This window comes from Malaclemys terrapin, chromosome 19 (genome assembly GCF_027887155.1).
Source record: "Malaclemys terrapin pileata isolate rMalTer1 chromosome 19, rMalTer1.hap1, whole genome shotgun sequence".
Taxonomy (NCBI): Eukaryota; Metazoa; Chordata; order Testudines; family Emydidae; genus Malaclemys; species Malaclemys terrapin.
Window position 1 is genome coordinate 16,720,814 of NC_071523.1, and position 27,096 is coordinate 16,747,909.

A 27,096-nucleotide genomic window follows, 5' to 3' on the forward strand; every position below is an offset into this window, starting at 1 on the left:
AGAAAAATTCAGAGCCAGCCCAGCTATAGGGAGCGGGTGGGGGAAGTGACGTATATCCGGTTGCCTGGCCCCTCCCGGAAGTGCGCGACGGAGCCGGATGCCAAACCCAGCAGCTCCAGCCATGTAGCCACCGTTACCGGCGCGAGGGGGGCGGTGCGTCGGCGCTGCCATGGAGCCGCTAGACAACAGGTAGGAGAGGGGCGGGGCCTGGGCCTGGTCCTAGCGGGGACCCGTTAGGAGGGGACTCGGGGCACCCCCCTCCCTCCCGTTGTTGCCTTGGGGGCAGGAGGAGCTCAGCCTCCCCCTCTACCTGTCGCTGGTTGGTAGAGTCCAGCCCGGAGTGCAGAAAGGGCTCCCTGCGCCCCACACCATAAGTCCTCACTTGGGTCCGTCTGTGAACAAGCAGCCTGGCCCATGCGGCTTGGGGGAGGGGGGAGATGGAACAGCCTGTTACTGCCCCACTCAGGGGAGGGGGGTGACATCATGGTGTCACTGTGCAGCGGCCTCCCCCCGTCATCAACTCTCTGCACTGTCCGGTGAGCTCATTCCACAGCAGTGACGTCATGCATCTCTGCACGGCAACGTCACAGACTCGCTGCCCTGTGACATCATTGGAGGACTGCACTTACCCGCAACATCATTGCATCGTCCCACTTCCCATGACATCACAGAGGCAACACAGACGATGACGCACATTGTCGATGACTGCCTGCTGACTAGGTTCCGTGGTGGCCTAGAAGAACTGCATCCCGCCACTGAAGATGCCATCGCTTGGCTAGACGACAATGCACACGCTAAATAAATAACAGAAGCATTCTGTCACTACACTGCTCTGTCACGGCAGCGCACTATCCAGCATCACATCCAGCCTTTCCCATAACACATCGCTACTGCTCCAACCTCATGCCAAGCCAGAATGTGCCAGAGGATGTTGCATCAGGAAGGTGCCATGATGCAGCAGCACAAATGCACCCTGACCTCACGTGTTGCACGAAGATGTCATGCTGTGATGCATACCTCCAATGGCATCCCCCTGCTAAAACTAGGCCATCCTGGAAAAATTGGGATAGATGGCAACTGAACATCTGCAGCCACATCTCTTAAATAGGTACAGCGTGGCAACCTCAGGAGGAGGTTGTAAGCCCATGTTTACTCAATGCTTTGAGATGGTTATACTCCTATCTTTCCATCCTGAAGAATGTTATTAATAAAACATATCTTAGTTCCACTCTTTTTTATTATTATTTAAGGGATCCTCTTTTTCCTCCACCTAATGAGACTGCAGACCTTCCACTGCCAAATTTAACACCAAGGCATCAAGAACTTATTCCTACTCCCTGTGGCCCTGTAAGTACTTGAACTGTGTAATTTTGATTTAGAATATAAGTTATTTTAATAATTTTACAACAGAAAAGGGTCCATAACCCCTCAAGGAAAATCTCTTCCAAACCATCTATAAGATGTAATACTTTGGCTCTCTAAGAGGTCAAATGGGCTAGACATGTTAGCAGCATATTTAGCTCTTTAAAGATTGACATGCAGATATAAATCATTGTTAGAGGGGTGGGCAGCGTGAAAATGCAGCTCTAAAATGCACTGAATGGTATAATCTTTAGTGCCATTAATTACAGACACTATCAGGTTAAAATCACATTTTTAAAAACCCACACATTGCCTTTCATATGTTACAAAAACATCTTAGATTATTCAAAAGGAAGGAATTTTTTAACGCTTACAAACTAGTCACTCCCTCTTTAAATTCTGGTTAGTTTCAGAGTTGTGTACTTGTACAACATTGACTTGCAAGCACAGCAAGGGAATGTGTGTTTAAGACTTCTTCCTACTGGAATTTTAAAAGAAGCAAATGGGGAAAAAATTAGAAAATGAACCAGATTTGATCTGGAATTGCTCCCTTAAAAAAAGAAAAAACAAAACAGTAAATGGTAGGGAGTGTTGAAAATAATGTCCGTGTTATCAGTCCAAAGCCCAAAAGGAAAGTACCAGAAATGCCACAGTCCAATAGTTTGAACAGCTTAAACTGTGTTAAGTATGCCTGCATAGCTTTTGTTATAAAAATCCACAAGACAATAGACACAAATGGTTACTTTATATGTGGTCTCATTGGAAATTTTTAACTAATTACTTGTGTTCATAACTGGCAGAGTATTTATGCTGTGAGGTTTCTGTATTTGCTGTTGCTGTGATCTGTAAAGTGAAATCCATTATTATATATAAACCCACCGTAAAGCAAATTCCATTATTTAATGCCAATGAGTATGTCTAGATGGAGATAAAAGCACCACAGCATGGCCGCAGCTGCCCCAGGTCACCTGACTCTGGCCACAGGGCTAAAAATTGCTATGTAGACGTTTGAGCTTGGGCTGGGGTCCAAGCTCTGGGACCCTCCACCTTTGCAGGGTCCCAGATCCTGATCCCAAACATCTACACAGGAATTTTTCAGCCCCGGAACCCAAACCCTGCAAACCCAAATTAGCTGACCCAAGTCAGCTGCGGGTTTTTTATCCCCGTATAGACGTACCCACTGGGGCTAGTGTATTGCCAATGTACTTATGTACGTGCTTAATTTTAAGTATGTGCTGAAGTCCCATTGATGTCAGTGAGACTTACACATGCTTACATGTTTTCCTGAATAGTGTGATCTTAAGCATGTGCTTATGTGCTTTCCTGCATTGCAGGATCTGTGTGAATAAATCCTAATACTTTAATGGAGAAATGTTACTGGTATTGTACATAGGGAAGATATAATAAATACAACCCTATCATATGCAGTAAACTAATATGTAATAACCTTTTACTCTCAACAGTAGGGGGAAGTTACAAAATGAAGCTGTGTGGCAATAGTCATGTTCTGCTAAATCCTGCCTTCAGCTGACTCATCCGCTCTATGTGCCTGTTAATAAAGTCTTTTTCCTGTTGCCAATGGCGCAGAAAAATGAAGAGCATTGTATCAATATGGCATAGTTTCTCAGTAACTAAGCTGGGTCTGAGGTTTTGGCTGCCCTGGGGAAAAGGGAAAATATGGCTCATTTACATTCTCTGGACACTGCTGAGGAATCTGAAGGATTCAGTTAATTTTCTAACAAAAGTTCTATAGCTAAAAACACTTTTTTTGTGTGTGTCTCAATGGGGAGAATATCACTCAATATGTTTTAGTAAGTGTATTTATATGGGCCAAAACCCTTGATTTCAGAGGGTGGAGGATTACAGCATTCTGGCCTTCTATTCAGGGCTACTAAGAGCAGAATGTGGCCCCTTTTGAAAATTAATGATCAGGGCTAGGGATAGGAACTACTATACAACAAAGTGGCCATCTCTGGTCCTCCATAGTTTTGGAGTAATTTCTTCCATTCTATGGAGTTTCCCTTTACCTTTGTAAGTAATGCCCTGTAGTTAGAAAAGTGTAATTTAGTGTAATGCATTTTTTTAGGAGTGTTAATGTTCTGATTTTAAAGAGACCTGTCTGAGTTTAAATATTTTCTCATTTCAGATAAAACCTTGGTCAGAATTATCCTCTCCTGTCAAGATCTACTTCTGTGTAACTATCCTCTCTCTGTTGAGTGTAATAGGACTAACCACAGAGACCCTCTTTCGACAGAGTCATGAAGATTTCACCATTTCTCTTATACAGTTAATTGGAGTTGGTAAGAAATGAGAAATGACCAGTTTCTGCGCTTTAAAAATAGATGCACTGATTCATAGTTACTAATTTGGTAAAGGACACGCAGATTTTGGATTTTGTTCTAGTTGATATAATATATACATTGAACCTCAATACCTGCAGAAGCAACATTATACTAGTTGAGGAGTGCACATGCTAGAACAGGGGTGGGCAAACTTTTTGGCCTGAGGGCTGCATCGGGTTTCAGAAATTGTATGGAGGGCCGGTTAAGGGAGGGGGTTGTGGGGCCCCCCCCCCCCCCGGATTCCTGTCCCATCCAACCCCCCCATCCCCTGATGAACCCCCCAGAACCCCTGCCCCATCCACCCCCCTGCTCCCTGACTGCCCCCCACCGCCCCATCCAACCCCCCCTCTCATTCCTGACTGCCCCCCAGGAATCCCTGCCAGCCTATCCAACCCCCCTCCTTCCTGACTGCCCCAACCCACCATCCCTTCTCCCTGTCCCCTGACTGCCTCCCGCCACCCCATCCAACCCCCCCCTCCTTCCTGACTGCCCCCCCTGGACCCCTGCCCCCAATCAATCCCCCAGTTCCCCACCCTCTGGCCACCCCAACCCCTATCCACACCCCCGCCCACCACCCCGAACTCCCCTGCCCTCTATCCAAGCCCCCCACTCCCTGCCCCCTTACCGTGCTGCCTGGAGCACCGGTGGCTGGCGGCACTACAGCCATGCTGCCCGGCTGGAGCCAGCCATGCCGTCGCCACCATGCAGCACAGACCACTGGGTCAGGCTGGGCTCTGCAGCTGCGCTGCCCCAGAAGCTCATAGCTCTGCTGCCCAGAGCATTGCGCCGGCAGCGGAGCAAGCTGAGGCTGCAGGGGAGGGGGAACAGCAGGGAAGGGGCCACAGCAGGGAAGGGGCCGGGGGTAGCCACCCAAGCCAGGAATTCGGGGGCCGGGCAGGAGGGTCCCACAGGCCGGATGTGGCCCACGGGCCGTAGTTTGCCCACATCTTTGATAGATACTTCTGTGGCAGTTGTTTTTTGGTGTTATTGTAGAAGGAAGATTGACAATAGATTGAGTGTCATGTAGAAAGCGGTTCTCTGAATAACATAAAATAAATACTCTGGTTTTAGGATGTTTTGGCTTAGGACTGTTTTGCTGCTTCTGTCATTATTTGGTTTTAGTATAGTAGTTTCTCATTGGGCAACCGTACCCATGATTTTGGGTTTGGACAACTATCATTTTACTAGACCAAGTCCTCATCTGTGCCAGAGTACACCGGAGTCAGCTCCGGTTTAAATTTCTTGTGCTCTACCCCATCACGGAATTTGGGCAGGTCGACGTGCACAGTACCTCTGGTCATCCCTGCTCTCCTTTGAGTGATATCTGGTTCCAAAAGTGCCTTCTTCCACTGCAGGAAAACAAGCAGAGGCAGTTTGGTTCTTAAACATCAGAAAGTACAGACCATCTCTCTGTGCCAACTCTTGAAAAGTTCTTGCTTCAGCAAATGCCTTTTAATGAAGTGAAATGACCACCTCATTCTTCAGGCCCCTTTTAGTTTAAATTGCTGCCCTTTAGGAAGCCTGAAATCTATAGAGTCCCATAGATAAAATATTTCCAATTATCATAACTTCAATAGAAACCATACCTCACCAAGCTTCATTTGAAAATAAATAAAACAAAGGTGTGTGAAGAAGCCTAGCATGTGGTACTAGCAGGTTTTGGCTGCTAGCTGGCCAACATAAGCCTAGGAAGAACTGCTCGTTTGTGTGGGAATCACGCCTGGAGACTGAGAAGGGCAGCTGGCCTTCATGCTGGGTGTAAGCAATTGCTGTCAGCCGGCTTTGGTGTTGTCACCAAAACACAACGAAGGCTGTTGATGATGATGCATATTCTCTAATTAACACACACACATTAATTCATTCTAGAAAACTCTGCTCTGATTAGCAGCTTTTCACACAGGAATCATCAGTACAAGATAGAATTTGGGACACTAGTCCAGCCAATCCAGCATCCTGCCTCTGTTAGTCATACAGTCTCAGTCTTCAGAGAAAGTTGAAGAATCCATAACAAGCCAACCCAACTATGTAGTGTTACAGATGGGGATAGTGAGAGCATTCCTAACTCCAACCTGTTTTTTTCCTACCTCCTGTGGTTGAATTTCAGTGTAAGTTTTCTACTCTTCAGCCAGTAGGTGGAGACAGGAAATCTATCTATCTATGCATCTCTACCACCATGTTTACAACAGGAAAAAGAGGTGTATGTTAACATAGGTGACCTAATAGGACTTTAATACATTACTTAAAACTCAACATAAATAAGCCAAATTGCACTTTTAACACATTAGCTGGTTGAGATAATAGGAGAATGGGACTGGGACCAGGAACCAAAGGTGGGGAAGAGACAGGGCGGGAAAGAGACAGGTTGGAGGGGCTGGGGCAGAAGAGGCCAAGCTTGGGTGGGGAATGGACAGAAGAGTCTATCCCCACTAGAGTACCCTCCCTTTCAGAGGCTGGAAGGTAACTCAGGATTCCTCGAGTCTCACCATCTCTCAGCTGTCCGCAAATAACTGTAAAATCCACTGGCTAGATTTTTTTTTTCCTTCAAAAAACAGTCTCCTGCCCCCCCCCCTTTTTTTTTTTTAATTAAGATCAGAAACATCATATTTGTTCTTCCTAGTTTTGCTGGAGGACCTCTTGGAAGGCTCAGACATGTGAACAGCGAGCTCTCACACTTCACCTTAATTGAAGGGCCAGGGATGTCTTGAATCTCTAACAAAGATGTTCTCTCAATTGTGCATGAATCATTGGAATTTAACCTGTGTTAACAAGAAATGAGTTTTGAAAAGAGTCTGATTAAAATCCCTTTCCCTCTTAATTGGCCATCAGCTTTCATCTCTCACAGTAGCATAGTTTCATTAGTTCTACTGTCACTATACAGTTTTCCACAGTGGACAAGAACTGAATTTCTAATATAAAAAACAAAAAAATCAAGCAGAAACCATTTTTCTTTTTGACAAAAACATTTCACATAAAGACACACACAAACAAAAAAAGTACAAGGCCAATTTTTCAGTTTTGCCACTTATTGTTAGTGCCCTCATTTACCATCACCAAGAGTGAAAGAGGAAGAGTCCATTATTCATTTCCTCGGGTGGTTTGTCTATGGAAGAACAAATGTCTATAAAATTATGGGTTTCAGAGTAGCAGCCGTGTTAGTCTGTATCCGCAAAAAGAACAGGAGTACTTGTGGCACCTTAGAGACTAACACATTTGTTAGAGCATAAGCTTTCGTGGACTACAGCCCACTTCTTCGGATGCATACCGAAGAAGTGGGCTGTAGTCCACGAAAGCTTATGCTCTAATAAATTTGTTAGTCTCTAAGGTGCCACAAGTACTCCTGTTCTTTTTATAAAATTATGGTTACATTAGCTGGGAAACTGATGATGCTCCATTCACATGTCCCAAAGAATCAGACCCACTCACATCCCAGTAGTATTTGCTCACTCGATGTGGAGGGAAGGAGAGTTGGGCAGACGGATGAGTGAAATAGAGTGGGATCAGAGGAGCCAGGTGAACAGAGAACTGATTCCCATTCTCCTGAGGGGAAGGTTTGTTCCCTTGTTCCACTCTGGGCAGAAGGCGATGCAGAGATGAACAATGGCTGTTGATTAAAAATCTTGGTGTTCTTTGGGGTGCCTCACCACAATTCCACCCTCAAGTATCTGTCCTAGGGTGGTTCTTATCTGTTTTAGGAATTACGATAACATTGGTTTTCAAACTGGGGTGAGGCGCGATGAAGTTATCATGGGGGTGCCAGGACCCAATGTGAAGTAGAACATCCTTGCTACTTTCCGAGGAGCAGGAACCAGCGCCTCTCCGCTGGCAGGTGCGGCAGGAGCAGCCAGCACACAAGGGGGAGGCCTGGAGGGAAGGATTGGAAAGCGAACCCACCCTCACAGTGCTTATTACTGCTCCCTCCACCTCACACCCCACTCGGCACGTGCCTCAGATGCTAGGTCGGTGGCAGCAGGCAGTGGCGTGGGGAGTGGAGGTTCAGGCACTAGGATCATCAGGAGATCAGGATTGTACTTGAAGAGGGAAGAAAGGACTTAATTCCCCAGAAACAATATTGTTTTGTATGGGGTGTCTGGGCCAACTGTTATTTTGGGGGACTCTGCATACCCACTCCTACTGTAGTTTATGAAACTGTTCCCCAACATCACTGACCCTGGAAAAAGGGAATTCAGTTACAAGCCCAGCAACTGCAGAATGGTCCTGGAGTGTACATTTGGTAGATTGAAATCTCGGCTGGTACTTCCTGTACATCCTTCTGGATGCCAGTGTGGCAAACGTCATACAGTAGAACCTCGGAGTTACGAACACTTCAGGAATGGAGGTTGCTTGTAACTCTGAAATGTTGGTAACTCTCAACAAAATGTTATGGTTGTTTTCAAAAGTTTACAACTGAACATTGACTTAATACAGCTTTGAAACTTTACTACGTAGGAGAAAAATGCTGCTTTTAACCCTCTTAATTTAAATGACAAGCACAGAACCAGTTTCCTGACCTTGTCAAACCTTTTTGTTTAAACTTTCCCTTTATTTTTGTTAGTAGTTTACATTTAACACAGTACACTATTTGCTTTTTTTGTTTTCTGCTACTGCCTGATTGCATGCTTCCAGTTTCAAATGAGGTGTGTGGTTGATTGGCCAGTTCGTAACTCTGGTGTTGGTAATGCTGAGGTTCTGTGTATAATCACTGCCTGCTGCGCAAAGGGGAGTGATTCCATCTCAAGAGGGCTCAGAACAAGTCTGGCTTACAAATTCTTCACAGGCAGCCAGATCCCAGCTACGTGCACACCGGTCCTGGTTCCCAGCAGACAAGGGAAATCAGGAATGCCACTTGTGCCTACCTCTTCACACCGCATGGAAGCAGAAGATGACATCTGCCTGTGCCTGTGTGAAGGGACTCCTTTGCACCATGCGCAGCTGCTGGAAAAGCATGCGCGGGAACACTGGCACGCACTGTGAGGATTCTGTTCTCCTGTAGCAGAAGGTCATTACCCATTTTTTCCTGTGACAATTCACATATTACAGACCACCTCCACTGGGCTAACACTGCAGGGGTGGAAGAACAGGAGTCCTTGTGGCACCTTAGAGACGAACAAATTTATTTGAGCATAAGCTTTCGTGGGCTACAGCCCACTTCATCAGATGCATAGAATGGAACATATAACAAGAGTATATATATATATACACATACAGAGAAGATGCCATACCAGCTCTAAGAGGCTAATTAATTAAGATGAGCTATTATCATCACGAAAAAAAACCTTTTGTAGTGATAATCAAGATGGTCAATTACAGACAGTTGACAAGACGTGTAAGGATAGTTATCATAAGGAAATAGATTCAAGTAGTGTAATGGCTCAGCCATTCCCAGTCTCTATTCAAGCCAGAGTTAATGGTATCTAATTTGCAAATCAATTCAAGCTCAGCAGTTTCTCCTTGGAGTCTGTTTTTGAAGCCTTTCTGTTGCAAAATTGCTACCTTCAGGTCTGTTACTGAGTGGCCAGAGAGGTTGAAGTGTTCTCCTACTGGTTTTTGAGTGTTATGATTCCTGATGTCAGATTTGTGTCCGTTTATTCTTTTGCGTAGAGACTGTCCGGTTTGGCCAATGTACATGGCAGAGGGGCATTGCTGCAGGGTTGGGTTTGTGCTGTGGAATGCAGTCATAATGCAACACTTTTGTCTTCACTAGTCACATTTTGTTTACAAATCTCAGTTTCCGGAAGCACTCCAGCTCTCTTAAGGACCTTATCAACATTTGCTTGGGGCATGGGGGATGAAGCTATTCTTTTTTTAACTGTTCATTGTCAGCGGTGCTAACTGCACTTAGCAGCTGTAATAGAGCATGAAACCCTACTACAGTTGAAACTGGTCAAGGTTTGGGAGTGTGGATGGCAGGTGCTGTCATTGCCTGCATTGTTACTGGAACCGTGCTTCAGTTACTTTTCTGCATGTGAACTAAACCATAAAGACATATATCTACCCATTTTCTGCATGGTAGAATTCCGCTGCATTGAAAACTATAGTGCTTTGTGTCAGCACATATCACTAACGGCATTTTCCCCATCCCTCCCCTGTGTCCTTGGGGACTGGGGATATTTTTGAACGATGGGGGTGGGGGTGAGACAGAAAAATGTGTGCTGTATGACGGGCCCAGACAGTCTCCTTGTTCCATTTCATGGGCTGTGAATCATGGGTATGGGCCAGGAAGAAAAGGGTTCAGTGCATTTTGGGAATGGGGGTAGAGGACTATTGAAACTTGGGGCCTGATACACATTCCTTACCCCAGCCACGCTACAGACTGGCACGGATACAGGGCCATATCACAGCTTGAGGCATGTACTTTCCCACCCCTCAGCTATAAGTAGGGTTGCCAATTTGGTTGGATGTATTCCTGGAGGCTTCATCACATGACAATCTTTCATTAAAGATTAATCTTTAATTCCTAGAGACTCCAGGACAATCCTGAAGGGTTGGCAACCCTAGGTATAAACTACATTATTTGTCCTTTACTACTTCAGACACTTGCTTTTGTGAACAATAAGGGATTATTTATGACACAATCATGCACATAGACATGTGTACAGTTGTTAGTGTAGATGTACCCTAATGTTTCAACCCAGCGTAGAAGTTGACATCAGACTGTTGTCAAATCTATTTGTCTACCTTTAGCAATAGTCTATCCAGTAAGGCTTCAGAGCTATCCCATAATGCACTTAGCCAGTTGAGCAGTGCTGTAGACGTGTGTGTGTGTATATAAGCGTGTGTGGTTAATTCCTTGCCAGCCATAAAATTATTGCTCTCTCATTAATCACTTCCACTAGGAAGGTTAAATTATTTCCCTTGCTTTTCTTTCACACACAAAAAAAATAATAATCAAATACTATTTCATAGAAGCTGCTAATTGGTTGAGGGAATTGATAGGGTAATATTTTCCAGGTGGAGTATGAAAGGCAAGCCAAAAAATGGATCTCATATGTTGTGTGTTAAACACATTGTGTCATCTGTATCAGGTGTCAAGAACATATGCCCTTTGTGTGTTCTCAGTCCCAGGTGGTTACTGACCTGTCTTTCTCCTTCTCAGTGTTCTGCGTGTACTATGTAACCAGAGGGATCCTGCAGGAGAATCGCCAAGAGCTCATTGTCTTCGTTCTCTCCATCTTGCTGGTGATGTTTCGATCCATTGTCAACTTCACAGTTGTCCCTGCTGAACAAAAGCCAAACGTCCTGGTCAGCATCTCAGTTTCATTCTCTTTGCTTTTCTCTAAATACTGACTTTGAAGATCTTAGGGAAGTAAAGCATCCTGCCAATGTGGTAAAACAGCTGACAAGGGGAAAGTCAGGCATCTTATTCCGTAGAGATTACAATGTTCTTATAGAAGGTATGGAAGTTTGATTATCTGAGATGGCAAATTTCTTTCTCTCTGTTCAAGTACTTTTGTGGTTCTCATTATGTGAGTATCTGAGTGCAGCACAAACCTCAGTGGATATTACCTCACCACACTCCCTCTGAAGTAGGGAACTACTGTCTTCCCGTTACAGATGGGTACTGGCACAGAGTAGGTGAAGTGAGTTGCCTAACACAGGAAGTCTGAGCTAGGAATTGAACCCAGGCCTCCTGAGCCTCTAGCCACCAGCCCAAATGTTCCTACCATTATGTTCAGTGGGAAAAGCAATAATCTTGCCATGCTGGAAAGTTGCAGTGTCTATCGGAAAACAAATGGTGGGGATTGTAGTTTTGTTCTAATGGCTTGTTTACACAGCAAGTTACTGCACTGCAAGCCAGGGTATGAATTTACAGCAAATCCACCCTCACTGCACTGTAGCAGTGTCCACACAGGATGTTACTGTGCGGCAAACTGGTGCGCTATAGATTCACACCCTGGCTTGCAGCACAGAACCTTGACATGTAGACAGAGCCCTATGTATGTGTTTGTTATAAGCAAATGGGGTGCAGGATTTGGAGTTAAGCTGCATCCTTCACACACCTGTCACACCCAGACTGTCCTTCTAGGTAGTCCTTCCCCCTTATTTGCATGCTAGCCTCCAGGATGAGAAAGAGGTTCCTACCTTCAGAGTGACACTGAAATATGAACTCTAGCAGGGAGGAACACTGCAGAAAATAACAAGATGAAAGCAAGTAGGATTGGCCTGCTCAGTTTACATAGCAATGGCTCATTCAGTTACTGTTACTTATTGGCAGTGAACAGAATCTTGGGGCTCACCAGGGGAAAGGCATCAAGGAAATGCTGATTAATTTAACGTACAAACCTCAGCTATCTGCCTGTATGGTAAACAAGAACCAGGAAGGAGATGAAAACAAAGCTTTGTCTATTGATCCCAGCCAAAAAAGAAGTTTCAGACTCAGCGTGAAACAACCATAGTATTAAAATTAAACTGCTTTTCCCATAGAAACCAATAGGAAAGATTCTTTCCATCTCAGCCAATCAGATATCTTACCTGGTAACTTCCATGAAGTAAACTCAAAGCCAGCCAGCCACTGCCAAAGAAATGTTGGCCCATCACAGCTATTTCTTTGATATGTAAAATAAAAATCAAGCATAACATTGCAATGACGTTATGTTTGAATATCCAAGTTAGGGAATGCAAAGGTTAAGGTATAAATCTCCCACACTGAAGGTAGTGTATGCTAAGTTGCACCTTAAACCTCATAATTAGTAATCCATTACATCAAATGGCCAGAATTATAACTTTATGAGGGCATAATCAATGCCAGCTTCTATTCTAGCAGTACAGCCTATGTGATGTTAACTGCTATGTTAGAACCTTTGCATTTGCATGCAACCTGATTTCCTTGTTCCTGGTCCCTGTGATTTTCACCAATAACAAATGAATATTAAATGTTGTCCCCATTTTTTCCCTTTTGTTGAAGATTAACCTTACTGTCGTGTGGTCAGTCCAGGTGTGCCATTGTAACTCTCTTGCTTTCCTTTCCCATCAGGCCCGCTTCATTCTGATCCTCTTGGTTGGATCCTTTGACGTGATCTGCGCCATCATCCTCATTCAGAGTCAAAGCATGATGGCCTTCCGAGTGGGCGGGGCTCTAGAAAGCCTCCAGTCACAGTATTTTATGCTGAACCTCTGTTTTTCCATGTTGACCTTTGATCTCCAGGCGCAGGTATTAATACATTCTACATTGCTTCCCTCTCCCACTAATATTGACCATCACTTGGAATTGGACTAGTGTATGTAAGAGGCAACTGCAAGCCAGGTCTCCCAGCGTCTCACCAATTGACTTACTGTGCAATCATCTCTAAAATTTTCCTAATAATGCTTATATCCCTAAGTACCCCTCATAGGGAAAAATGGCTAAAACCCATAAAAATAGACCTAGAAAGTATTTTCTCATTGTCCTGCCAGACAAAACAGAAGCAGAATCTCATTAGGAAGTCAAGTATCAGAGGGGTAGCCGTGTTAGTCTAAATCTGTAAAAAGCAACAGAGGGTCCTGTGGCACCTTTGAGACTAACAGAAGTATTGGGAGCATAAGCTTTCGTGGGTAAGAACCTCACTTCTTCAGATGCAAGTAATGGAAATCTCTAGAGGCAGGTATATATCAGTGTGGAGATAACGAGGTTAGTTCAATCAGGGAGGGTGAGGTGCTCTGCTAGCAGTTGAGGTGTGAACACCAAGGGAGGAGTTCTCCTCCCTTGGTGTTCACACCTCAACTGCTAGCAGAGCACCTCACCCTCCCTGATTGAACTAACCTCGTTATCTCCACACTGATATATACCTGCCTCTAGAGATTTCCATTACTTGCATCTGAAGAAGTGAGGTTCTTACCCACGAAAGCTTATGCTCCCAATACTTCTGTTAGTCTCAAAGGTGCCACAGGACCCTCTGTTGCTTTTATTAGGAAGTCAGTTTGCCCAGGCGGCCAGTGATTTCCAGAAGTATTGAAACTCGACTGTTTCAATTTTCTAACATAGGAAAGGGGTTATAGCAGAATAACTTTACAGAGTCAAGCTTCCTGCTTCTGTAGTGTCCTATCTGCTACCTACACTTGGGAACAGGACACTGAGGTATGAGTGAATCACATTCGGAGAAAGAACAACTTGACTTAGCAGAGCAATCAGGTCAAGAAACCAACCTGAAACTACAGATATGTGAAGTGAACCACAGAGGCCTGTTCGGCGAGAGATTGTACTTCGATACCTGAGTACTTTATTAACTTTACTTTCACCTGGGAACACATATTGCTGCCTTCCCTGTTCTTTTGCTGGCTGATACAATGGTAGGGTATAGTATATGCCCATGTCTCCTCTGTTTGGTGCTGGCTATGTTTTCCCGAGAGAGAAATCTTGCCTTTTAAACTCTGCCCATCTGTCATTACTGAGAGTTTGTGCCATTTCTTTGGACACTGTTTGTGGGTGTACCCAGTTTAAAAACTGCAATTTCACTCAACTTCTGCCTCTCACTTCTCAGCTCTGCCTTTGTGTTCTGCTGCTAACGAGTCTGCATAAAATCACCCTCCTGCATAGCATCATCCTAGCAATTGGCGTCTTCTGGGCTTGCCTGAAAGTGACCGTGGGCATCATCGCAGTGAGTGTGAACCTCAGAGTGACTCCATGAACTTTGTAATGGGATGTGAACTCCTTGGAGGATGGGTTCTAAATCTGGGTTGCAAACACATGTGCGGAGGTCACTACCACTCTACCCTTCCCGTACTGCTGAATCAGAGGTGGGGTCCTGGCTGGACAGGAGGGAGACTCGGGGGAGGGAGTGGATCCCAGTAGGGAGACAGAAAAGCAGCATTAGAGGGCCCTGTTTAAACGTAAATGACTATATTAAGATTGAAAATAAGGGCTTGTGAATTTAAAATTTTGGATTTGATCTTACTCAGGCAAAACTTCCATTGAAATCTTTGGGTGCTCAAGTGAGGAGTGCAGGATTAGAAGCAAAGTAGGTTAACCTCCTTTTGTCTGATACCACAGGGAAGCATTAAGTGTGATTCAGATGCATTGAGTGTTTTTAGTTTGTTTCAACACTCATGGAAATTCTTAACGCTGAAGGATAGTTTTATACTTGATATTAAATATATGCTCCTGGATGCCTGCAGTTGGTTGGTTTGTTTGCACAGCTACACAAAACTAGCCAGAAGCAGGGGACTTTTACAATACTACTTCCTTCTAGGTAATATGTCACATGAACTCAACCCTCACCTGTAACCTAGTTGCAACAGTTGTAGCCTCCTCTTCCTCCTATTGCTGGGAAAGAATAGTACAAGCTACCTTTAAGTGTTGAGGCCGGGAAGCCAGGTAGTGAGACTCCTGTCTGCACTCCCACTAGCAGCTCCCCACATACCTTTGTAAAGTGTTAAATCTCTGACCCCCATTAGATCCCTGTAGACAGACAGCTGGGGAAGTGGGAGAGGCAGCAAGATAGCATCACTTTCCCTCAGTGACTGGAAGTGCACAGCCACCAATTTGTTTTTCCACCGCCACCTGTCAACCAATCCTCAGAAACCACCTGGCCTCAGCAAGTGGCCTGCAGAAATTTCTTGGGCCTCTCCGAGTCACCAGGAGGGTGCGAGCATCAGGGTAGTCACTCCTTTATATATGCATTAGATGAAAAGCTCTGTCCTCACACACAATCTCTCACAGATCCTACACTGAGGCAGTGCAAGGCTGGGTATCTGTACATTAGTAACAGCAAATGCTCTAGTGGACCATCTGTCTTCTTAGCCTGCTCGGAGCCCAGTCTACACTACAGCTACCTCTGGTGGCACTGCACTGCAGGGGTAACAGTGCTGAACGCCAGCCCCATTGTCCCCAGTGCAGACACAGCCTTGCACTACTCAGGAATAAGAGAGCCAGTACTTATGGTGTAGCTAAACACCTGGTATATTTAAAGCAATAAAAGAGCAATATCTCAGTGCTACATCTTGCCAGCCTGTGGCACACTCTGCTGCAGGGGTCACAGACAGGGCAGCTGGATTTTAGAAGGGCTAGAATGTTTCCCAATCAGATCCTTGTAGTTCTGCATTCCAAGGTAGGGGCACAGTTCCGTCTCTGGCTTTGGGGCATAGGTTCATTGCGACAGGGTCAGGAAGGAGACTCCCTCCCCATCCCCACATGGACGAGCTTCACACATCAGTTTACGGCAGAGTATGTAGAACTCTCTCACCTCGCGTTGTAGCAGTGGGTCTCAGCTCCTTTGCTTGGAGCCCTCAGCCTGCAAGATGTCATAGATAAGCACCTGCTCTCAGGTTGTTGTGGAGGCAGAAATATGGAGGCACATGAATCTACAACAGATGTAAAAGCTTTAACAACAATAACCTGGAAGTGTCCCACACAACACGGTCCTCTCTAAAACCTGGGGGAATCTCAGTTCCACTCCAGCCCTTCCAAAACACCCCCCTGCCTCCACTCCTACACTGACAATTGCCCCCATCTCACCAGGTTTTGGCCTTTATCCTGCTCTTATTTTCTCATCTCATCTCCCTTTTCCTCTCCTGATATTTCTTTCTAGTTCCATAGTTTAGTCTATTGTCCCCCATCTCTGTCTTCCCCCTCCCCCCGCTTGTCATTTTCTAGTCTCTCCGTTCTCCCTGTTTCCAGTTCTGGCCTTCCTGTTATGCTTCCCAGTCTCCACCATCCTCTTTCTACAGCCCTCGTTCATTGCTACTGCCAGAGACAGCACAGGGAGCGTAGCGTAGCACCACCCAGCAGAGGGGAGAGAACACAGGGCCAGCAGTAGAGGCCACCACGAATCAGGCATATCCCCCAGGAAGGCTCTGGCACCCCCAACTTTTGAATCCTTGCTGTAGAGTTTCAGGTACTGACCACTTGCTGGAGGCAAGATCCTGGGCTTGATGGACCTGTGGCTGGTCTGTCCAAACGTGGTAAATCCTGTGGGGACAGTTATTCCAGGCAGGTGCGTGGGTCCTCTGTGACTCAGCACCTTCTCTTCTCCTTGATCAGACCTACTGTTCTGGTTGAGGAGGGCCAGAGGCCAGTCCTGGGTAGAGGGGCTCACTCGGGTGTCATGTGCATTGCACCCTTCCTCTTTCCCTAATCCTGGGCCTGAGCAGGGAGAGAAAACACTTTGTCCAAGTGAGACTTTTTGCCACTCTCAACTCCCTGAATTTAGTCTTCAGGGACTTTCTTTCCCTCCAGGAAGAAAAAGATTGTCCACACCCTGCACTTTTCAGTCTGCAAGCTGGGTAAACATTAATGTTGTTGGAGCAACTCAGGGTGTACCCCTGGGAACCAGACAGAAACGGAGGAGAAAATGATTTTGAGGCATGTTAAGTAAACACCAGCTTCAAGGGAATTGTCCTCTAATGAAAAGCTGGTGGCGTCTCCATTTAAACAAGCTGTCAGACCCACAGGGAGCTTTACAAGGCTGAATGAATTGAAGTTCAGGGCAGTGGAGGGTGAGTAGACTGGCTCAAACCAGACAGTAGTCAGGTCGTGTCTACACTTCCCCCATACAGCCGGGCAAATATGCTTCAGTTCTGACCAGGGCCATAATGATTAACCTTTTGTGGGCCTGGCGCCAAACATATTTGTGGGCCCCCATTAAGGCAATGGAGCATGGGGTGGGCAGGTCAATCCCCAGACCGAGGGGCCAGCCAGGGGCATGGCATGGCAGGGGGAGGCCCTGCTCCACCTAGCCCAATGCGAGGGCACTATTTACAAACTGGCAGTTGCCAGATGAATAGTGGCCCTGTAACGGCAGCATGCCCCTTCCCCTCGGGGGGTGGGCCCATGCCACGCCACAGAGCCCCCAACCCAACACCCCCCCGACTCCCTATGACCCAGGCCTCCCCCAGAAATGCTTAGCTCCATGCACAAGCACCACGCCTGCCCAGCACTCCCTCCCCACAGCCCCACCACAACTGCCCAGCATCCCCCACAGAACCCCCACTCCCTATTGCCCCAACACACACAGATCTTCCCCTCTCAAACCGAGAGCCTCCATCAGTGTGTGGTGAGGAAGGCGAGCAGAGACTAGAGGGCAACAACGGAGACTTGCCCCTAGGAGTGCAGCAGTGAAAGACCAATGCATTAAACATTCTGAATCACTGAGCCCCTCTCACTCTGGACAAGGGCAGGGGGCTGGTTTTGTGCATAAATCTTAATCTAGACGGTTTGATGTTGGGTGGAGGTGAGGGGACAATTAAGGCATATGCCCATTCCTGCTAAGGTGCAGGAGGGGACTCCCAGAGCTGAGTTAAACCACAGATTGGGACTAGCCATCTGCCTCTTCAAAGTCTCCAGCATCCAGTTTTAAAGCTGCTTGTATCCAATTTTATGTTACAGATTTTAAAAGAGCTAAAACCTCTGGTCTGGATTTTTCTGAGTCAGAACGTACCAGAAGTGGCTAATCTCATCTACCTGCTCTACATGGTAACTCGTCAAGTGTTTGTTGATCTAAAATAAGTCGGGGGACAAATTTTTACATATTGTTGGGTCCTTGTGACAAAGCTTTACCCCTAGACATGCACAATCCAACTCCTGTTAGAGGCAGCAGGAGTTGTGCATGTAGCTACCGCTCCCACGGAAATGATTGAGAGCTGCAGGCATGCCGTACCCTTCAGAATCAGGCCCATAATGTTTATCGGCTAGCCAGAGAAAACACACCTAGTGTTAAGTTGCTCTTGAGTTGATTGCATACAGGGAGCAGCACTGGCAGTCTCTCCTGTGGCCACAGCATCAGAAAAGGAGGCAGAAATCCCCAGGCCTCGCACAAGATATGCAACTCTTGATAACACCACCCTCCCTCTCCCAAGAGGTCTCCCAGCATACAAGCAGCTTCTAGACCAGCTGCAGGCCCTCAGGGTCAGAGTGTGCTGAAGATTTCCATAGGCAGCGCAACCGCCACCCTTTCTTCCAGACACAGCTAAGACAGCACAGACACAGCAAACTGCAGTGCCAAGGGTGCTTATCGCTACGCTGTCCCAGCCCGTCCGCCCCATTTGCATGAGGAGAGAGGAGGTAGAGGATGAGCACAGGGAAGAGCAGAGCAGCTTACTGCACATCGCAAGGGCCTGAATGCTAAGAGGAGTTCATGTTTTTCACACCAGCCTGAGGGGTCACTGCTGGACAAGCCCCTTCACTTTGGGTCTGAGCGTGTTCAGCCTGAGCCGGAGAGACAGGGATGTAAGCCAAGTTCCCCATGTGGCAGTACTGGGCACTCCCACCAGACCCCTGAGCTTTCTGGATACATTCCTGTGCTATTACTTCTTGCAGCCACGCCTCAGTGAACCCCAGTATCAATCCCAGGCTCCTGACAGCCACAGGGTCAGCAGAATAATTCACGCTTCTCCAGGAGTGAAAAGCACCACACCTGCACTTAAATAACAATCCGACAAGAACAAAGCCAGTGGGGAGGGAGGTTCCTTTGGTCAAAATAATCCATCCTCCTTGAGGAGGAATTGGTAGCACCTGAGCACCTAACAGAGGCCCTGGCCGTGTATGTAAATTATTTAATTTCTTAATGTATTATTCATTAAACAGAGATAGTTGCTTTAGCAACCCCAGGATCAGATAGTCCCAGGCAAAATTCAGCACACTTCCTGAGAGCTTGGCGCAGGAGACTTCCCAGGAAAGGCAGGTTTGAGATTCTGAACAGAGACTTTTAATCTCTGTAGCAAAGTCATTTTCAGATAATCAAAAATGAAGGATTTTATTCCACGTCAGTTCCCGCATCTGGCAGCTTCACTCCTGATACACGAGTGACAACAGCTCAGGGAAAGTCAAATCCACTTGCACTTCTGCGTTGCCATGCTCAAGCTGTAACAATCCTCTCTTAGCAAGAGAGCCCACCGGGGAAGGCGTTAAGAAACAAGTCTCCAGCTAGGAAAGTGACCTCAAAACAATTCTGCCCGTCTCTAGCACCTTCCATCTGAAGACCTCAAAGTGCTTTATAAATATCAATGAATTAAGCCTCTCTTTGACTCTAGGCAATCCCTACTAGCAATCAGTTCACCACTGAAATGCAGCCACCTCAGGGCTGCTATATAGCACCAACACCCCCCTCGCTCCCCATAACAGTTTAGGACAGAAAGTGAATAATGCAGCATAATCAACTGAAATTACCACACAATTTTTATACACAGAATTGAATCATGTAAGTTGGAAATTGGTCAGAATCTTGCTTGTACATCTCAGTTGGGCAACCCCTAGCACCATGCTGGGGCACTAATTCAGTTCAGACTCAAAGGGAAGAGTGCACCAGCATCTCTAATACCACTTTCTGCACCCCTCAATTTTTGTAGAGGTCTCTCCTGGTATTAACATGCCAAGTCCTGCATAGCATGAGAGCTGAGTAGCTTACAGCCCCCAACTGGGACAGCTACACAAAGTCGTTTTTAATTGAAAATAACCACTTTGCCCTCACTCTGTGCTCCAGGCCCATTCAAACAAGGCAGTGATGGAATTTCATTCAAAATCATAAATCCTCATGGCAAGCAAAGCCAGGGCGGGGTGGTGGTGGTGAGGGGACGAGAGGGAGGAGAGAGAAAGCTTGTTATAACAAACAAAAATCCAACTACACCCACATGCTGCTTTGTAAGTGCCTAACCTTGGATGCTACAGACAAAGTTTGTCCAAGGAAAGCATGGCAGAGGGTGCAGGATTGGACTTTATGATCCTTGCACTATTTAGACTCTTCTGCTAAGTCATTATTGAGTCTGCAACATATGAGATAAGGAATGTTTCTGCTTGAAAAATTCACAGCAGGGCCCTGCCCAAGAAAGGGTTTGGGATGATGTGTTGGGACGCTATAGTAAGAACATAAGAATGGCCACACTGGGTCAGACCAAAGGTCCATCTAGCCCAGTATCCTGTCTTCCGACAGTGGTCAATGCCAGGTGTCCCAGAGGGAATGAACAGAACAGGAACCATCAAGTGATCCATCCTGTCACCCATTCCCAGCTTCTGGCAAACAAGTAAAGTAAAGGTGAATAACTAAGAAAATGGGTTGTGTAGGAGCCAGAGATTTTAGGGGTTTGGGATTCGGTGTGTGACCAAAGCTGTTTCCAGCATTAACCTACTTAGAAATATTAAGAAAGGCAGCAGGGCTACTGCGCATGGAACCATTTCATAGGCAATGGTTGGAAGACCCCATTGCCGGTTTAAGTAGAAGCACTGGAGAAACAGAAGCTAGAAATGGAAAGTGATTCCTGAAATAGGCTGTTTATATAGACAGATACTAACAAAAACCTGCAAGGCTAGAGAAAGATCTGTCAGGCTACTAGGGGAGTCATAAAGAGAGCGTCCTTACCATTCATGGCAACATCAGTGCAGTGAAAGCCATGTAAAATCAGCTTTGTTCCCAAACCCACACTGGAGAGAGGTAAGTGGAAGAGAGGGTCCTGGGTGTCTTGTGCCTGATCTCGCTAATCTTTCAGTTGTTTTCACATAGCTTTAATAATGCTATGAGTACCAGGCCTAATGCAGTTTGGTTGCCATTCTGTATCAGATCAATGCGTGGCTGTGTGTGATGGGATCAGGCTGGAACAAGGCAAGAACTAAGAGATAAGAGGAGGAATGTGTTGGTGTTAAAGGACACCTCGAGGGGAGGGAACAGAACTCCAAGCTGGAATGTACAGGGGCCTGAATAAGACAGGTGCAGCAGAAATTGAGGAAAGAGAAAGGTTTGTTTCTCCTTCATTTTTTAATATAGTACCAGTGAAAGGTGCAATAGCGTTGGCCATGGAGACTGAAGCACTGCCTATTTACAAAACAGGTACAGCACAGGAAGCAACGTTACAAATTTACTACCAACATTCCACTGCCCTGCTCTACAGGGATCACTGCTGTAGCAAAAAGCAGTCTCCCTAGCCCATTAACTCTAGTCCTTCTTCAAAGACTACTAACAAGCTGCTCGTTGGGGTAGTTTTTGTGATCTCTTGGGGTTGGACTAGGAAATCATTGTGTAACCAACACAAAACCAGAAGAAGAAACCCAACCACATGGTATAAATGCAGCTCCCTCCTTGGCATTCACATGGCTGCCTGTCCATTTCCCTGTTTTGGCAGATTGATGACTCATTACATTCTATGGCAGCAGGTTTCTGTCAATGCAAGTACTGATTGTTTGGTCTCTCTCCATTTTTCCTCAGGTGATAAGAGACTGGGGCCAGGAACTTTCCTATGCCCTGGAAGCTGCTGTCATCATTGGCTCTTGCATCTCCGTGGCAATAAAATCTGTTCTGTTCTGGGCACTGCTCCATGTCTATCGCAGCTTTGGGCAGGGGCTGAGAGAGAGAAGTGAGTATTTAGAGTATAAACTGGCCAGTGCAAGAAGGCTGTAGCATTTCAGCCACAATCAAGCAGGGAGTTTGTCAGGCAGGAAAGGAGATTTGGAACAACAGAGTTTTAGGACAATAGACAGGCCCTTAACTACAGCAGCTACTTCTGTAACCTCTTAAATTTTCTGACCTGGCCATAGGCTCCTCAGCTCCTGCAGGGCAGTGAGTGACACAAGCCCTCTCCATGAAGTAACGTCAGTCAAAGTTGTGTCTTAGCCTAGGCTGTGGTGGACACCTGCCCGGAGAGTAGCTTTATGTAAGATTTTATTCATGCATCTAAGACTACAGAAACAGGCACTTTTTATCTTCATAGTGCTTTCCAAACCTGCTGAGCCTCACAGCACCTCAAGAGGGGCAGCTTAACAGCTGGAAAAACAGAGGCACAGAATGAAGGGACTTACCAGAGCAATTGGCACTGTTGGGATTTAAACTCGCAAATTTCCATGGCCCACGCTTGTGCTTAACCACCCAGCCCCTCTCTTACATCCTTTCTATGGCAATACTAGAAGGTGGCTCTGACAATGACTTTCCTTTTCCTTTCTCCTCCACAGTGTTTTCTTCCTATGGAAGGATTGATTCCTGAGGGGCAGCAACCCTGTTCGGTCCCATTTGGTGCTCTTATAGAGTGAAACCACAGTGGGAAGGATCTCATCCGTCACCCTGCCTAAAAAGCATGAGACGACGGGGTCCATTTCACTGGGGGTTTATTCAGAAAACTCAGCCCAACCTGGGGAATTCGCTTCTTTGGTCCTCCCATTTCACGGTTTGGTCTCTACACATTCCGTAGTTTGCGTTGTGCTTTCTCAAGTCCATGTGTCCAGCAGTTGTGGCTGTGCAGCTGCTAACTCTTTCCAGAGTCCTCTCTGCTTTCCAGCCTAATGCCACCCCTTCCATTCCACCACTGCTCCTGCTGACAGGATAGCACATCTTGCATTTTATTTCACATTACTGCAACGACCACCAGTTTGGGACCCAAGGCCAATAAGATGTGCACGTGGTGGAGGTTTTATTCATTTATCACCATAGTGGAGATTAATTGCACAGAGTTTAAAAGCAGAGCAGCAGACTGCTGTCTTCTGGCTCTCACATACAGAGACGCAGGTGTTCTGACTGAGCAATGAGGCATAAGAGTGGATTGGCCTGCCAGTTTCCCTGTGTGGGGTGCAGCATTGTCCCCGGTAGCACTACTGTGCAGAGCCTCTGTTGCACTACTGCAGATAGTAAATTTTTTTTTTTTTTTAAAGAAACAAGGTGTTTCTATGATTATTACACATCTCCTGGCTTCTGATATGGCTGTGCAATTGCTTGTACCATAACGGCATGGGTAGGCCTCTTGCTCCTCAACTGTCATCTTCTTAAATTGGAATATTTTTTTAAATCCAACTAAAAATTAGTTTGCAAAACAAACTCAGATTAACTAACTCTGACTGTGTGAGTGTAATAAATGTGCCATTTCATAACTGAGATTGATGGTTACATTAAGCCTTTAATACTATAAAAAAAGTTTGATATTTTATTAATTGGAAGCTTTTGTTACTGGCTTTGTATTTTTCAATAAAGCATAAACACAGTTTGGGGGTGGAGAGTGGTTTTTTCTAAGGTTGTCAGCATGGTAACTTGCAGGGGAATCATATGGACTATGGATTGGAGCTACAACTGCAGTTTTTGTGTTGTGGGCAGAGATTCTTTTGGGGGGGTTGATATTAGAAATCATGGATTAAGTGCTGAGAGTAAGTAGCTAGTGTAATATATATTTTTCATTTTTATGCATCATTTCTTACATCAGAGGCTCTCAAAACATTTGAAAAATTAATCCTCTCTGTATTCCTGTGAGGTGGAACTACATCAACTTCACAGCTGAAGACATGGAAGCAGATAAGTCAAATGATTTGTCTGAGGTCACAGAGCACACAAGTGGCAGCACCAGGAGCGAACAAGGGAGTTCTGTCTATGGTCTCTGCCCTAAGCCATTGAACAAATACACTGGCTTCGCTTCACTAAGACAAAATGTTTTTACTTTTATAAATGGTTGCAGAAATGCAGAAAGCCAATAAGATTTGCTCAATATATTTTTTGAAATAAGCAAACTTGGCCTGGCTCTCTCCTCAGCAGACACTGTATGGTAGTCGCAATACTTCTGCTGCACAGCTAAGCTCTGCCAAAATGTTATTTCAGTTACAAAAAATGGACACCTTGCGAATATGTCCTCGTTATTTACTATTCCTCTCTCACATCCTCCTCCTAACAACGTGATAGCAGAAATGGTTTTATAACTAGAAGTAACACAGCTGTGACTACACACAAACAATCTAGAAAGCAACAATGTGTTGTTATGCCTCAGGGAATTAACCTTCACCTTTTAAGAATAAAAGGTTCTTATCCCCGACTGAGGTCTTGTTGAGCTCCTCTGGCAGTCTCTATGCTACATTTCACATTGAACTCATTAAAAAAACAAAAACTTAAGAGTAACAAGCTACCTATTGAGTTCATTTTAAAAGCACATTAACAGCCCCATGTATGTCAAGTATCAGGGGGTAGCCGTGTTAGTCTGTATCCACAAAAACAACAGGGAATCCGGTGGCTCCTTAAAGACTAACATTTATTTGGGCATCAGCTTTTGTGGGTAAAAAACCCACTTCTATGAAAGCTGATGCCCAAATAAATCTGTTAGTCTTTAAGGTGCCACCGGAGTCCCTGAAGCCCCATAAATGTTTATTCTTTAGTTACCAGCTCAGCATAACTGTCAACATTAATATCTGAGCAATAAAAGCTTTTGTTAAAGCGAAGCTTGTTAGTGAATTCAGTGCATGTGCAAGTGAGGGACAAGTAGGGTTGGTTGAAGCAGGCATCCCATGGGTTTGAACCATGCAAGTTTCCCCACATACAGTTACACCTGTGCATTGGAATCATGATCTGCAGCACACCCAGTTATACCAGTCCTGCACCCCTCTCACTGGCTCTGCCAACGTGCTCCAAGCCTGACCTGCAACACTTTCCATCATGTCCCAGATATTCCAATCCTAGGCCACTCTTGAGCAGATTGAATCATTACAGACCAGGGTGAGACAAAATCACTTTCACCAATGACTAAGACAAGAATTGAATCTAGCTCTCGAGCTGAAAATCCAGCCTTACTCCACCAGCAACCAGAATACAAAAGCATTGATACGGCAAGAATGGGATCATTTGTTCCCAACAAATGAATCCCAGCTATTTTATACAGAATCTAACGGGACTACAGCTATCAACAAACTTTACCTTGGGCAGCATGGAGTTAGGGTTGTAGTGCCTTTCACCTTCAGGTCACGGGTTCAAATGTGCCCCATGTCAGCTGTTACTGAGTAAAGCTGGCTGAAGACCTCGCTCAAACTGTCAACCCAACCCCTGTCATCAGCTCTCAAAAGTTTCTCTGAATAGGATTTGAAGAGGCTAATGGTTCACACCCATGAAAATTATAAGTGCACACAATAGAAGAAAGAGGTTTTTTTTTTTTTTTGTATGATCATCTGACCCATGGCTCTTTCCTCAGAGCTGTTTCTAACCACAGATATCTAGAGCAATTGCTCAACATGCTGACTTCCCCAGACCATCTTTCTAAGTTCTTGGCAGTATTTATTTCCATTTCCCTGGTTTTAGACTCTAATTTTCTTCAGAAAAAGACCCAAAGGGACTTGGCCCCACAGTCCTTGCTCAGACAGATCTCCTATTGAGGTCAGTGTGAGCTCTGCTTGAGCAAGGACCACTGCTTCAGGTCTAAGGTCATCTATTTTATTTTTACTACCATCTTCTCTCCTTACTGACTACCAGCCCCCTTTGAGATGTTTGAATTTGCAAAGGATTATTGTATACTGCTGGCATCAGACACTGATTTGGCTTTAGGGGAAAGAAAAACAAAAAACAAAACAAAATCAAAGAATTTGATTTGGAACACACCCCACAGAGAAGCACATGAATTTGGAAAACAAATACAGAAGAAAAGACAACATTTTAGGCCTTCGAACTTTGCAAGTGCTTGAATATAACAATATGGCATGAATTGTTATTGTGGATATAAATGCCTGTCAAAGCATCTTAACAGTGGTGTTTATTGTGAGATAATCCAACTGAAGAATGCTATTGCAACTGCACTATATATTCCCCCCTCCCACCTTTTTAGTACACGTTGATCTTTGAAAGAAAAAAAAAAATGTTATACAAGGGCAGGACATCAGAAAGATAGTTCCCTACTGTCAACTTTTTTGGGCCAAATTCTCCTAATTTGCACCCTTTAAATCCCATGAACATTGGGGCTGCACAAAAGCAGAATTTGGCCCTATTTCTTTTAAATTAACTGGATGACATGATGGGGGGGTGGGGGCGGGGAAGAGGGGCCAGGCCCCGATCAGTGAACCAAATTCTCCTCTCAGATATACACATGCAGTTTCCACTGGTTTAAATGGGAGTGGTCCAGGTAGCCAAATAGCTCCGATTTTATTGCTACTTTAAATACAAACTGGAAATGCTAGGTTTCTGGGGATTACAGGCATTCCTGTAAAGCATTTTGTTATGAATATAAGTGGTCCCCTTTTGTGCTTCTTCCTCCTCAACCTGCAAGAAAAATTACAGGCCGTATGTGTTTTTGACGACTGGGGTAAATCTAAGGGTTTTTTTTGCCACTTAAAACCCAGTAATTTAAAACTGGAAATGTTATTTGGAACACTCATTTTGACAGGAGAGAGAAAGAGAGAGCTTGTGACCGATATGTAAACAATTGTGGGAGTTATGCTGTCAGCAAGTTGAGTTCAGCCAAATGAGTCCCTTGATGGGGCAATGCTATTCCCGCACAGTAGAGGCAAGAAAAGGAATCACAGTCATGTGAAGGTCTGGGTGTGGTTTTGGGCGGTGCTTTGGTTACAAATAACAATGTTTCTCAACTGGTGAGACATGTCTCTGCACTGAGGAAGTGAAAGCCCTCCTGGCACATAATCTCAGGCATGTCAACTCTGTGTGGATACACCATTCAAAACCAGCTATGTTAACCAGGTGCAGCAAACACTGAATTTCCTTCACTGCTGGACAATCCCCTTCACGTGGCCTGGGAATATGCACCAGCTGTTGCTTTG

At 45.4% G+C, this 27,096-nt stretch overlaps 1 protein-coding gene across 2 annotated transcripts; it reads left to right on the top strand.

Annotated features, from left to right (window-relative positions):
* The first annotated feature begins 79 nt into the window (after positions 1 to 79).
* LOC128826203 (uncharacterized) lies at positions 80 to 23,565 on the top strand. 2 transcript variants are annotated; one of them, XM_054009365.1, is made up of 9 exons: positions 80 to 189; positions 1,251 to 1,347; positions 3,509 to 3,662; positions 10,798 to 10,943; positions 12,676 to 12,852; positions 14,159 to 14,275; positions 18,001 to 18,087; positions 21,806 to 21,953; positions 22,546 to 23,565. In XM_054009365.1, exons 1-9 carry the CDS (start codon positions 170 to 172, stop codon positions 22,575 to 22,577), a joined length of 978 nt encoding a protein of 325 aa, XP_053865340.1. In that variant the 5' UTR covers positions 80 to 169; the 3' UTR covers positions 22,578 to 23,565. The 2 variants fall into 2 exon arrangements, with proteins under 2 accessions (XP_053865340.1, XP_053865341.1); XM_054009366.1 differs by lacking the exon at positions 14,159 to 14,275.
* The last annotated feature ends 3,531 nt before the right edge of the window (positions 23,566 to 27,096 follow it).

Excerpts from the sequence above, each read along its gene's own strand:
- LOC128826203 (XM_054009365.1), top strand. The coding sequence starts at position 170 with ATGGAGCCGCTAGACAACAG. Across the intron at positions 1,348-3,508 it reads TTCCTACTCCCTGTGGCCCT|ATAAAACCTTGGTCAGAATT; the intron begins GTAAGTACTTGA and ends TTCTCATTTCAG. Across the intron at positions 18,088-21,805 it reads TCATCTACCTGCTCTACATG|GTGATAAGAGACTGGGGCCA; the intron begins GTAACTCGTCAA and ends ATTTTTCCTCAG.